The 13,759-nt window shown below is 50.2% G+C and overlaps 1 protein-coding gene across 2 annotated transcripts in view; it reads left to right on the top strand.

Moving 5' to 3' along the window:
- STAT6 (signal transducer and activator of transcription 6) overlaps positions 1-13,759 on the top strand; it is a 209,356-nt gene extending 195,597 nt beyond the window's left edge. For both annotated transcript variants that reach the window (XM_029594879.1, XM_029594880.1), the window contains 2 exons: positions 4,486-4,605; positions 11,275-13,759. In XM_029594879.1, the coding sequence (XP_029450739.1) occupies positions 4,486-4,605; positions 11,275-11,419 (265 nt within the window). In that variant the 3' untranslated portion in view covers positions 11,420-13,759. The remainder of the gene's footprint in view (positions 1-4,485; positions 4,606-11,274) is intronic.

The raw sequence follows: 13,759 nt of genomic DNA, 5'->3' as shown, positions 1-13,759 counted from the left end.
TTATAGGGCGCTATTCCATTTATTTTGTCGTTCCCAAGAAGGAAGAGGGGTTCTTTCGACCCATCCTGGATCTGAAGGAAGTCAATTGGCATTAGCGTGTGACTCACTTCAGGATGGAGACTCTGCCTTCCTTAATTATTGCAGTACAAAAAGGGGAATTTCTTGCGTCTCTGGACCTGAGGCATATTTGCATATTCCCATTTGACAGGAATATTATTTCCTACATTTTGCCATTCTGGGACATCATCATCAATTTCAGGCCCTGCCTTTCAGGCTCACTACTGTGCCCAGAACCTTCTTTGTGGTCATGGTGGTGGTAGCGGTGGCGTCTCTGAGCAAGGAGGGCTTTCTGGACGACTGATTAATTCGAGCCAAGAGTGTGGAAAAGTAATTTGGCTTCTTGCAAGGTGATTTCTTTGCTTCAGGAACTAAGCTGGGTGGTAAACTTAGCCAAAAGCAGTTTACAATCATCTCAGACCCTAGAGTACCTCAGCGTGCGATTCGATATGGACTGGGGCAGAGTGTTTCTGCCAGAGAGTCACATTCAGAAATCAGTTGTTCAAGTGAGACTTTGAGACGAACTATTCACACAATGGTATGGTTTTATCTGCAGGTGCTCAGATCTATGGTGGCCACGTTGGAAGTAGTGCCCTGGGTGAAGGGTGCTCATGAGGCCCCTTCAGCATGCGTTGCTCTCCTGGTGGAATCCTCAGTCGCAGGAGTACACAGTGAGACTCCACTTGCCATTGGAAGTGAACATTCAGCTGTAGTGGTGGCTACAAGCGGATCATTTCAGGAAGGGGGTACCTTTAGAGACACCGGACTGGTTGGTGCTCACAACAGATGCGATCCTTCTGGGTTAGCGTGCTCACTGTCAAACATTTGTGGTGAAAGGTCAGTGGAATGCTGAGGAGCGGCAGTGGATCATCAATCATTTGGAAGTGCATGCAATTCGACTAGAATGCTTGCGGTTCACTGAGCAGTTGGAAGCTAGAGTGATAAAGATAATGTCGGACATTGCCACGACGGTAGCCTGTATTAGTCATCAGGGCAGAACCAGAAACCAACAGGTGTCAGTGGAGGTATATGCATTCATTGTGTGGGTGGAGTACCATTTTTAGGACATATCTGCCTCTCAGATTGTCGGGAAGGACAATGTATGAACCAATTTCCTTACCAGACAGATTTTGGACCCAGAAGAGAGGAAGCTAGTGATTGAGGCCTATCAACTTAGTGGAATGTTGGGGTTGGCCATGCCTGGATTTGATGGTGAGTTCCAAGAAGGTGAAGGTACCATAGTTTTTCAGTCGTAGAAGAGATCTGAGAGGGCTGGGAATCATTCTCTTCCAGGTGTGGCCACGGAGTGGGGTGTTTATGCTTTTCCACTGTTGCGCCCATCGGTCGCAGGTGGCTGCGCCCTCTCTGTCTCACTTCTTTTCTTTCTCTTTCCTCTCCTCTGGGCAAGATGGCTGCCTCCGCCTCTCCTCGCCAACCTGTCCAGTGTCCTCGGACCGGCATGGGTGATTGCGTTCACCATTCTTACGCTTAGGGCATGCGCGCCACCCTCTCTTGTGAATACGTCAAGGCGGGAACCTCGGGGGCGTCCCCACCGCATGACGTCACTACCTCCGGGTACTTAGCCTCCAATCTCCAATCCAGCTACGAGTTAGCAAGGATTCCACTCCAGCTAATTTTGACTTCCTTCAGAGGCGTCCTGCTCTGAGTTCTCGCTCCTACAAACCCTCCGGGGTTACGCTGGCTACACCAGGGCGTTCTAGGTATCCACTCCTTGGGGGCCTTATTCGCTCCTACTTACCCTCCGGGGTTATGCTGTTCCAGCAAGGACGCTCAAGGCACCCGCTCCTCGGGGGTCTTGCTTCACTCCTGTCTACTCTCCAGGTTTCCCAGCTCCATCAGGACCCTAGGTACCCGCTCCCCGGGGGCCTTGCTCTCACCTGTTTTATTCCTGGGTTAAACCTGCTTCTACAGAGGACATCTTGGCTCCAGCGCTCCGGGCCTTGCATCATCTCTACCTCGGCGGCGGCGCTGCGGAGGCCACCTCTCCTACGCTACCAGCCTTCGTGAGTACTTTCTCTCTTCAGTCTCTCTGCCTTGTCTCACCACAGAATAGATTCTCGGCGTACTCCGCTCCGTGGACCACTACCAGATCTACCATCACTGACTACGTCAACTGTGACTGGGTTCTCGGCCTACCCTGCTCTGCGGACCACTACCAGACCCTTCACTTCTCAGCTTCTGGGGAGACCTTCTCTGCACTTGATACAACACAGTGCCTGGACTGAACTTTATTCATCTGAGACCTGCTCCACTGGCTGAGGAACGCAACCCGCTCCTTGGGCGTTGCCTACTGCTGTATAATAAAGCTTCCATTCTCTCTGTGGTCATTTACTGTAGAGGCAGCCTATTGCTGTGTTTCCCCCTCAGGGCTCCTCCCCATGAGAGGAGTCATCAATACAGCAACCAAGGGTCCACAAACATGTCAAACCCACAACATCCACCTTGGCTGATGATTGGCAGGGTGATTCAGAAGATTGCGGGTCAGACTGAGACCATATTTCTGGTGGCTCCAGATTGGCCACAGAGGTCATAGTATTCTAATCTTCGGTGGCAACTGGTGGACAGACCTCTTGGATTTCCATTCAGGAAGGATCTCTTGCATCAGGTGATTTTGTCTTACAGTTTGGCCCCCAGATTGTTGAAATGTGGTTATTCCTCGGCAGTGATTTCCACTTTGCTTCGGGCCAGGAAGTTTTCTACCTCTCTAGCTTATATTAGGGTTTGGAGAGTGCTTGAGAGCTGGTGTGGCAAGCAAGTTGCTCACCTTATTAAAGTTGAAATTCCACCTATATTGGAATTTTTTCAGGAAGGTTTGATTAAAGGCTTGGCCTTAAACACTCTGAAGGTGCAGGTAGCAGCTCCCGCTTGCTAGAGGGGGAGAGTCAATGGTAGACCCTTGTCTTCCCATCTGGATGTGTCCCGGTTCTTGAAGGGAGTGAAGAATCTTCGTCCTCCCTTGTGTTTACCGGTGCTTCTTTAGGACTTAATCTTGTATTGTGTTTGTTAGCAGGTCCTACATTTCGGCCGCTGCGTGCTCTCTCCTTGCAGCTGCTTACCTTGAAAATGTTTTATCTGGTGGCGATCTGTTCAGCAAGGTGAATTTCTGAGCTACAGGCTTTCTTGCAATGAGCCTTTTCTGCGAATGACTCTGGGGGCAGTACAGCTTAGGACTGTACCTTCCTTGTTACCAAAAGTGATTTTAGAATTTCATTTGAATCAGTCTATTTCTCTGCCAATTCTGGACAGGGATAGAGATGAGCGAGATTATTGTTTGTTGCATGCCTTGGATGCGAAGCAGCATCTGGTGTGATACTTGAAGGTTACTCACTCCTTAAGGAAGACTGATCATCTGTCTGTGCTCCATGGTGGAAGTAAATGAGGGGATCCAGCGACACGGGCAACAATAGCCCATTGGGGTGAAGGAAGTCGTCATGGCTGACTGTGTTGATGCAGAGATGACCATTACCTAGACAGGTCAAGGCTCTTTTGACTAGAACTCAAGCAGTCTCGAGGGCGGAGATTCGGTGGTTGTCTCCTGCTGAGATTTTCTGAGCAGTGACATGGTGATCTATACCTTCCCCAGGCATTGCCATTTGGACATTAAGGCTCAGGAGGTTGCGGTTTTTGTGCAAGCGGTGTTAGTGGGACTGCAGGCAGCCTCCCACCCTTTTCGGGCGGAGTCCACCCAAGGCTGCCTACTTGCTTTTAGTTTGTCCTTTATATGCGGACAATACAGTGTGTTATTTCTTTGATTCAATTGAAGGACTGGTAAGTGAAAGAGCTTTTTTGCCGTGCTCATTGTTTCCTGGTTGGTTGAGTGCATGAGTGGTTAACAGTTAATAGTCATGTTCCAGTATAATCAGTTTTTCCACAGTTTAGCTTTTCTAGAGATACTGGCAGGCTGATGTCAGGGCAGAGCTATATGTCTGTGACATCTTTGAGTCAGTTTTACTCCATCTCCATCTGCTGGTAGGAGTGCATAACCCACTGATGTGGATTGGCCTGTCCTCCTTAGAGAAAAGGAAATTATCAGGTAAGTAGTAATTTCTCCTTAGCTAGTGGTAGTACTGTCACCAAGTTCTTTTGTTTTTTTGAAGTTCTTTTATATTTCTTTGGACATTACTTTCACAAGTTTCTGGAGCTGGTTATATATTCTTTCTTCAGGTACTCAGCCTACACACACACAGCAAATGTTTTTTTTAACCACTCACTATATCTAGGGTTACCAGCTAGTTCCATGAAATGCAGTCAGGCTGGGCCACACCTGGTTTGCTGTCTTTTGTAGATCCAATCTTTGTTCTAAGAAAAGTGGAACTGATACCCTGTATTTGGGAAGTCTCTGGGACCTCCTACCCCTAGATATTCATGTCTATATAACACCTGCTTTTTGCAATTCTCTTTTACCAGGGATTTCCTCCCCTGTCCTTGGCCCCCTGGAGACCCCAGAAGCCTGACCGTGCAGGAGATAGAGAAGGAACTGCATGATCTCCTGCCCTTACAAAATGACATTACCATGGACCCCATGCAGTAAGCCATTCCCACTTCTGGTTGCTTCCTTCCTTTATATTAGATAAGTTTGTTTTCTTCCCTCAGCTCACATGAAGAGTATGGCTGTGGGCTTAACAGGAAATGCTGCAAGCTGCCAGGCAGAAGGATTCTGGTTCAATCCCAGTCCAGACTTCTGTTTCCCATGGCTGATGGGGACTGAGAATGCCCCAAGGTATGGAGGAAGGCAGGGAGTCTTGTCCATCATTTATTACTGACAGCTAGTGACCAGGCTTAGGGGGCAGGCAGGCATAGGATTTCCAACTGTCCTGATTTTTCCAGGCTGTACAGATTTTTGAGATACTGTACTGAAAAAAGAGGGAGGGCTAAAATATTCAAAATGTCCTGTTTCCTAGGTGTAGCCAGATGGACTCAGGACCAGTGGGTTATGTGCTCTTCTGCTAGCAGATGGGAGACGGAGTCAGATTTCAAAGCTGACGTCACTCTAGATACACCCCTGCAGAAACCTCAGCTCTTCAGTATCTCTCTATCTCCTAGCAGATGCGGACACTATCCCACACACTAGAATGGTGTAACAAATACAGCAAAGAAGAAACAAAATTTACCTTAAAGAAGATCAAGCCCCGTTCTCCTGCGGTGATACCTAAGGGTCCCTCCCCCCAGTCGAGAATTCCTGAGGTTGATTTCCGATATCCCTCAGAGGTATGCTTGGTCCAGTAGCCGGTTCCTGGCGTGGACTTAGCCCCCCAGTGTGGCTGAAAGGCAGCGGGTGCAGGAACGAGCGTGGCGGTGAAGGTAATTCCCTCTCCCCCCGCAGCTGGAGACCGTCTGACACATGATCGGTAAGCGCTGAAACCAGGCAAAAAAAAAAATCTTTAAATTCAGGTCTCTGGTCTCCAGAGCTCGGATTGCCATTCCGAATCCGTCCCCAGCGAGGTTACAAGGGAGCACTGATCGGGTTGAACAGCTTTGGTTGGGCTAGGCCCTGATCCGGTGCAAGGGTCCACAAACGTGGAGACCCTCGGGGGGGAGGGGGGAACGCCATCTTACGCGCGGGGATAGTCTGCGCCATCTTCCCTTCTCAACCAGCGGTATGCGCAGGGCAGGCCGGACAGCCGATGAGCACAATTGAGACATGTGCACCCCGCGCGCACAACTGAGCGCACCCCACGCGCACAACTGAGCGTACCTGGGCATGTATCTACACGCACAGCCGCGTTTACAACTGCACATGCGCAAACACATAGGGACAATGGCACCAGCACCGAAGAAGGCCAGAAGGCACTCTCTTTGCACAGCCTGCTACATAAGAGACGCGCAGCCTGAATTGGAGCCCTGCCTGTGTCAACATTGCGAAGAAGCCCAGGGGGAACCAAAGCCTGGCCCCTTACTGTCGGGAGATGGTTTCGGAATTACTGACGATAGCTCCCCATACCTATGCATCTTCGAGATGGCTTCCCCACAGGGCACCTTGGGAGCCCCTATTCCAACTCCCCCTGGGGTTAACATGGACCTAGGGACCATCTCCTGGTTGCAATTTTTCCAAGGGTTGCAAGCCTTCGTTCAGGTGCAATCAGCCCCAGCTGCGCCCCCAGGCTCAACCCCTGCCGGAAGCACAAGATCCTCCCAGCCCAGACATGCCTCGCCTAACCAAGAACTTCCCTTACAGGGACTCAGACACCTCAGATGATGAGTGACTCCCTGGAAGAAGGAAAAATCCCTCCAGGTATGGAACCATACCGAACCATGCTTCGCTTCTTCCACAAGGACAAATTACCAGCCCTTGTTTCCAAGACTCTGAAGACGCTGGGTATTCCTGGCACGAACCGTATGGTGAAACCAAAGAAGAACCCCATCTTGGTGTCCCTTCGTAAAGCCTCATGCTACTTTCCAATGATAGAAGCCATCCAGGAACTGATTGACCTGGAATGGGATGCCCTGGAGGCCAGCTTCAAAGGAGGTCGGGCCTTGGAAGCCCTATACCCTCTAGAACCAGTGACCAAGGAACGCCTGCAATTCCCGAAAGTGGAAGTATGGTCTGTGCCATCTCAAAGCGAACAACGATTCCCTTTGAAGGAGGGACTGCATTGAATGACACTCAGGACAGACATTTGGAATCCATTCTTAAGCAGGCCTTCGATGCAACAGCAATGACACTGCAGATTGCTTCCTGCTGCTCACTGGTGGCACATTCCTACTTGCTCCTCTCGAGAGAAGCAAATAACTCCGGAACATATACCGGTGAGACGATGGAACCTGCAACAGCCTTCCTCACGGACGCAAGTTCAGACCTGGTGCGCACCTCAGCCAGGGGCGTTGCCTCGGTTGTGGCAGCCAGAAGACAACTATGGCTACGGAATTGGTCTGCGCACGCGACATCTAAAGCGAATCTCACAAGAATGCCTTTTAAAGGATCCCTCTTGTTCTGAAGCAAATTGGAGAAGTTAGCCAGCAAATGGGGCGAATCCCCAGTGCCTCGGCTACTGGAAGATAGGAGTAAAAGATCTCTGCGTCCCTCCCCCAGAAGAACCAAGGGCAGAGGATTGCAGTGCTTTAGACTCTATAGGAACTTGCACCAGGCACCTCATCCCTCTGGAAGGTCCTTGCCCTTTCGGAACAGACAGACCAAGAGGGGAGCAGGCCCGGGGGCAGGCTCCAGCCATGCTCCACAATGAGAATGGGCCAACCCATCCACAGGAAGAGGATATAGGGGGTCGACTTGCCCTCTTCTACCAAAGATGGGTCGAGATAACGTCGGACAAATGGGTTCTAAACATCATTCGAGAAGGTTACTCTGGAGTTCCGCAGCATCCCTCAAGACAAATTTATGATGTCAACCTGCCACTCCCATTCCAAGAGACTGGCAGTAGAAACACTCTAGCAAGACTACTCAGTCTGAAGCCAATAACTCCGGTCCCCATGCCCCAACAAAATACGGGGAGCTATTCCATCTATTTTATCGTTGCCAAGAAGGAAGGATCTTTCCAGCCCATCTTGGATCTCAAGAATGTCAACCGTCATCTGCGGATTCTACACTTCCGCATGGAAACTCTTCACTCCGTAATAATGGCAGTACAACCGGGAGAGTTTCTAACCTCCCTGGACCTTTCCGAAGCTTGCCTACACATTACAGTCCACCAGGATCACCAGCGCTTCCTGTGCTTTGCGATACTGGGTCACCATTACCAATTCCGAGCACTACTCTTCAGCCTAGCAACCACCCCCAGAACCTTCACCAAAATCATAGTGGTCGTGGTGGCAACACTGAGAAAGGAAGGGATCTTGGTATACCCTTACCTGGATGATTGGCTAATCATGGCAAAGTCTTCGGAAGAGAGTCAGCAGGTGACCAGCAGAGTCAAGAGCCTACTGCAGGAGCTCAGTTGGGTCGTGAACACAGGTAAGAGCAGCCTGCAGCCCTCTCAATTGCTAGAGTACCTGGGGGTCCGTTTCAATACCAAACAGAAAAATGTCTTCCTCCCTTCCCCGAGGAGAAGGAAACTGATGGAACAATTACGACAATTGATGACCAATGCACTCCCCAAGGGATAGGACTGTCTTCAAGTCCTCGGTCTCATGGCATCAACCCTGGAAGTCATCCCTTGGGCAAGGGCTCATATGCGACCGCTTCAGCGCTCCTTATTGTCATGATGGAACCCACTATCCCAGGACTACTCAATTCGCCTCCAACTACCAGCAGAGGTACATTCTCAGCTCCAGTGGTGGCTACAGGAAGACCACCTAAGCAGAGGAGTAAGCCTGTCCCCACTGAACTGGATCTTGCTCACCATGGATGCGAACCTGCGAGGGTGGGGAGCCCACTGTCAGTAACTGACGGCCCAGGGACAATGGAACAAGGAAGAGGCAGCATGGAACATAAACCGCCTGGAAGCTCGAGCAGTCAGACTAGCAGGCCTGCAATGCAGCCACAGACTCCGAGGCAAAGCAATTTGAGTAATGTTGGACAACGCAACAAAGGTTGCTTACATCAGCCGACAGGGAGGAACCAAGAGCCAGCAGGTGTCTCTAGAGATAGACCCTCTCATGGCATGGGTGGAGATAAAACTACAAGGGATCTCAGCCTCCCACATCGCAGGAAAAGACAACGTCTCAGCAGACTTCCTCAGCAGAGAGAGCCTGGACCCACGGGAATGGATGCTGTCGACCACAGCCTTCCAACTGATAGTAAATTGCTGCGGCCTCCCAGCCATGGACCTACTGGCCACCCGTCTCAGTGCCCAAGTCCCTAGGTTCTTCAGCCGCAGACGAGAGCCACAATCCCAAGGAATCGACGCTCTCGTCCAGACTTGGCCAGAGGAAGACTAACTGTACGCCTTGCCCCCCCATGGCCACTACTGGGCAGAGTTATCCGCAAGATAGAACATCACAGGGGACTAGTTCTACTAGTGGCCCCAGATTGGCCAAGACAACCATGGTATGCAGACAAGCAAAGACTCCTTGCGGGTAGACCTCAGTGCCTACCTCCACACAGGGACCTTCTCCAGCAGGGCCCGATTCTCCACGAAGATCCGTCTTGAATCTCTCTTATGGTCTGGCCCTTGAGAAGGACTCTCCTGAAGACGCGCGGTTACTCAAAGGCTGTGATTGACACCCTGCTCCGAGCACGCAAGTTCTCTATCATACATACGGATCGGGAAAGCATTCGAAGCCTGGTGTGAGGACCGCGGGATTCTCCTGTGGACAGCCAAGATTCCCATGATTCTGAAGTTCCTACAGGATGGTATGAAGAAGGGGTTGTCAAGTAGCCGCACTGGCCTGCTTCAGAGCAGAAGTGGACGGTATCTGGCTATCAACCCATCCGGAGTTGTCCCGCTTTCTGTAAGGGGTTAAACAACTCTGACCACCCCTAAAGTGGCCAGTGCCTCTATGGAATCTCAATCTAGTATTAGACTTCCTAGCTGGGGCTTCCTTCAGACCAACACGCGGTCTGTCACTACGCCTCTTAACATTGAAGCGGCATTCCTGGTGGCAATATGTTCAGCTTGTTGCATCTCCGAACTACAGGCTCTATCCTGTCGGGAAACGTTCCTTAGGTTCACTCCTGGAACTATACAGCTGTGCACCGTCCCCTCCTTCCTACCGAAAGTGGTTTCCGAGTTTCATTTGAACCAAGCCATCTCCCTACCATTTCCGGATGAACATAAGGACTCGGAAGACACACGCCTTCTTCGCCTTCTAAATATCGGCAGATTCCTGGTGCGATACCTGGAAAAATCGGAACCGGTGCGCAAAAGGATCACTTGTTCATTCTCCACAGCGGGAAGAATCAAGCAGAAGTGGCATCACGGGCAACCATAGCTCGCTGGATCAAGGAGTAATCAAGGCAGCCTACATAGAGGCAGGAAAGCCCTTACCCTTACAGGTTAAGGCTCATTCTACTAGGGCACAGGCAGTATCTTGGGCAGAAACCAAGCTGCTTTCGCCCATCGAGATCTGTCGGGCGGTAACGTGGTCCTCCCTACACACCTTCTCCAGGTTCTACTGCCTGGATGTTCAAGCCCGAGAAGACGCAGCCTTCGCAAGGGCAGTACTAAGTGGGCCACGTGCAGCCTCCCACCCTGTCTGAGAGTAGCTTTTGTACATCCCACTGGTCCTGAGTCCATCTGGCTACACACTAGGAAATGTAGAAATTACTTACCTGATAATTTCATTTTCCTTAGTGTAGACAAATGGACTCAGCATCCTGCCCATGACTGCCCCAGAGAAGGAGAACCTCGGGAAGCGAGCCTCGAGATTAAGCAAATACGGGTAAGCTGTTGCCTACCCCTAGTTCAAGACACCTGCAGTTTGTCCGGTGTTGGCGTTAATTGGTTGAGTGCACTGGCGGTCACCAATTTTTTGAAATCATTTGAATCAGTTTTAATCAAGTTATTTAAGTAAATACATATCCACAATGGCTTTTCAAAGAGAATACTGAAGAGCAGAGGTCACTGCAGAGGTATATCTAGGGTGACGTCAGGTTTGAAATCTGACTGTCTCCCGCCTGCTAGCAGAAGAGCACATAACCCACTGGTCCTGAGTCCATCTGTCTACACTAAGGAAAATGAAATTATCAGGTAAGTAATTTCTACATTTCTTCCCAGAATGGGTGGATGGATGCATGGAATGAGCGGCCAGGGGACACGATTGAGGCAAAAACAGAAACAGTTCAAGAAAGTACAGGAAAAGTCAAGTACAGAGGATTGTTAATTGCAAAGAAGGGAGGGGAGAGTCCAAGATCAGCTGGGGCCTATGGCACTGTAGCGGGAAGCAAATGGGGCAGACACGATGGGCCCTTATCGGCTGTTGTAGTCTGTTTCTGTGATTTTCTAATGCTGAAGCGTTGCATCACTGATGATTTTAAAGGGTATCTCTGTATATTCAGACCTTTGGTGGTTGAAAGTTGGCAACCCTACATGCGTGTAAGTTTCTAGAAAGAGCCAGAAGCTGCAGGCCCTGGCTGACGGCCATCAGTATGATGTCTGGGCTGAGCTGGGATGGGGGTGGGAGTGGGGATATAAAACTAGATGCTGAGGGGGAAGACTAGGGGTACCGTAGCCCAGCTGAGTCTGCTTTCAACTGAGCTGAAAGTCTAAAGGAGCAAAAGGAACCAGGTGAAAATAAAATTTAAAAAGCTCCATTCCAGATGGTTTGAGCTAGAGTTTGTTTCCTTTCTCTCTACCGCTTCAGGAACAGCAGCGACTTGCAGGATGATATCTTGATGGAACTTGGACTCTACCCCATGGCGATAGGTGCGTATTCCCAGCCTCTGACGCACAACTCCCCACAGCCCCTGGAAAATAAAAGCATCACCAACCAGAACTGGATGGCGTAGCTCTCTCTGCAGCTCCATGTTGGCGCACCACATGTATCGATACTTGATCCAGATGTGCTGTAAAAGAGGGGAAGAGAGGCATGATTACAGCAGGGGTCTCCAACATTCACCCAACCCGGAACTGCAAACGGATCAGCTCCCCTACCGCCCTCTCCCTTTACAGGGAGGTCTGTAACAAGGAGAAATAACTGAACCTCCCTCCCACCTTTTAACTGCGGCCATTTACAACCTTATTAATGTCATGGAAACATGGGAGGGGAGAAACACACATATTTGTCTCTCAATATTATAAAAATGTTAGGGCTCCGAGTGTGCATCGCAGCACATCTGCGTTAGGTGCAGCATTGCGACGCTTCCCCGGAGCTGGGGCACTGGCCGCAGCAGGAGCAGAATCAGCACTGCGACATTGCCGCAAAAATGCTGGTGGGATTTCCTAGACACCACCCGCAGGAAACAGCCTGAGGTAGGAGGGGTGAGGGAAAAGAGTGGTAGTGAGAGTAAGGGGGAGTGAGAGAGGCGAACAGAGCGTTGGGAGGGGAGGGATAGAATGAGTGAGAAAAGTAGGGGTGCAAAGGGGAGTGTGGAGAAGGGTGGTAATAAGTATGCACAGACATCCCTATCTCCACTCCTACACAGGAATGAGATGAGGGGGTACAAAGTGCACATATACCTTCCTTCCTCGACACTAGCACAGCCCTACATACTCACACACACACACCCGCTGGCAGTGAGGAGAGAGGTACAGAGGGGAGAGTGCAAGGGGAAAGAACATGCTTACAAAACACACATACGTGGGGGTGGAGAGAGGGCTATAGAGAGATCAACATGAAAAGAACAAAATGCAAACCCCTCCCCCACACACACATGCACACACAGAGGGAAGGGGTGCAAGGGCGAAAGAGTGCTGTGAACTTCACACCCGGTTGCCCACACCACTCTCATCCACCTCCCAACATAGTCAACTTCTACCACTAATCCCTACGTTCCTATCACCCATCCACTCACCACACACATATACCACACACATATACCACACACACACACAACGGGAGGAGAAGGGAGGGCTAAAAAGTGAGGACTTACACACAGCCTTCACACTCCATATCTCCACCATATGCTTACTTATACCATCTGCACCACCACACACCCAGCCTTCCCACACATACACCTACCTGCGTCAACATTTGCTGCCCTCACACACATGAGAAGAGGGGCAAAGATTGCCCTCTGTCCATATGTGCGCACACATGCACTCCCCTAACACCCCCCCACACCCCCCCCACACCCCCCCCCCCCCACACACACACACACAAGCGCACAGAGGGGGGAAGAGGATAGGGCTACAAAGTGGAGAGTGCAACTGGGAGACCAAATGCAGCATGCAAGGCAGAAAGAGTCTGCGCACACCCACCTACCCCCCTCCCCCCCCCCCCACCCCTTGCCAACACACACACACACCCAAGGGTGAGGGGCGCAGGACAAAATGGAGGGAGAAAGATGGCCCCCAACCATACCCACACACCCACTGGCAGGGTTGACAAGTGAGGCAGGCAGGGGCGCAGCCCCCTAGTACAAATATAAATAAACTATGAAAGCAAGTTAGCGAAAATGCCTAAACCCCTTCCTGCTTCCTAGGGACCTTGTAGCATTTGGGATTAGGGTACAGAAACAAGCAAGGAGGGTCACCTCGAGTCTAGATGACCCCCCAGCAGGCTCTTGGGACAACTTGCTACAAGTGCTTCATGGATTTTCCTGTGTTAAAACACGAGCAGGAATCCAGCCTGGATTTTGAAGGGCCTTGTGTTGTTGTCACTTCCGTCACTCTGAGTGGGCTGTGGATGTGACTAATAGCAGCCAGGTCTCTGCTGTCTTGCGGGGGCTGCCATTCCAGTGTGTGTAAGCGTTCAGTCATTACCTAAGTGAGAGCTAGAAGGGGCTGGCATGTGCTTATCTTGGGCTGTCCACCCACCAGTAGCCTTAGGAACACTCACCGATGCATTATTCCTGCTTGGCCAGAGAAAGCAAGAGGGAGGGAGAGAGGGAAGAAGGTGGGTTTAAAATCAGTTACATTTTGTGTATATGGCTTGCTACCAGTATGCATAAACATAGCTTTTTTTTTTTTTTTGTAAAACTTTTTTGCAATTTATATTCTTTTGTGTATATATAACTAGAATTACCAGCTGTTTGCACAGGTGAAAGATTTTTTTTTTCTTTGGAAAAAGGAATTGTATAATTTAAAAAAAAACCACACACAATGTACTAGATGGATGTCCTGATATAAAATAATTGCTGGTTTTGTAAAGAAAAATTGCACATTGCCTATGAAAGTGTTGCACTATC

This window comes from Rhinatrema bivittatum, chromosome 3, assembly GCF_901001135.1.
Source record: "Rhinatrema bivittatum chromosome 3, aRhiBiv1.1, whole genome shotgun sequence".
Taxonomy (NCBI): Eukaryota; Metazoa; Chordata; class Amphibia; order Gymnophiona; family Rhinatrematidae; genus Rhinatrema; species Rhinatrema bivittatum.
The sequence above is the reverse complement of the archived record's forward strand: the minus strand, read 5'-3'. Positions and strand labels throughout refer to the sequence as shown.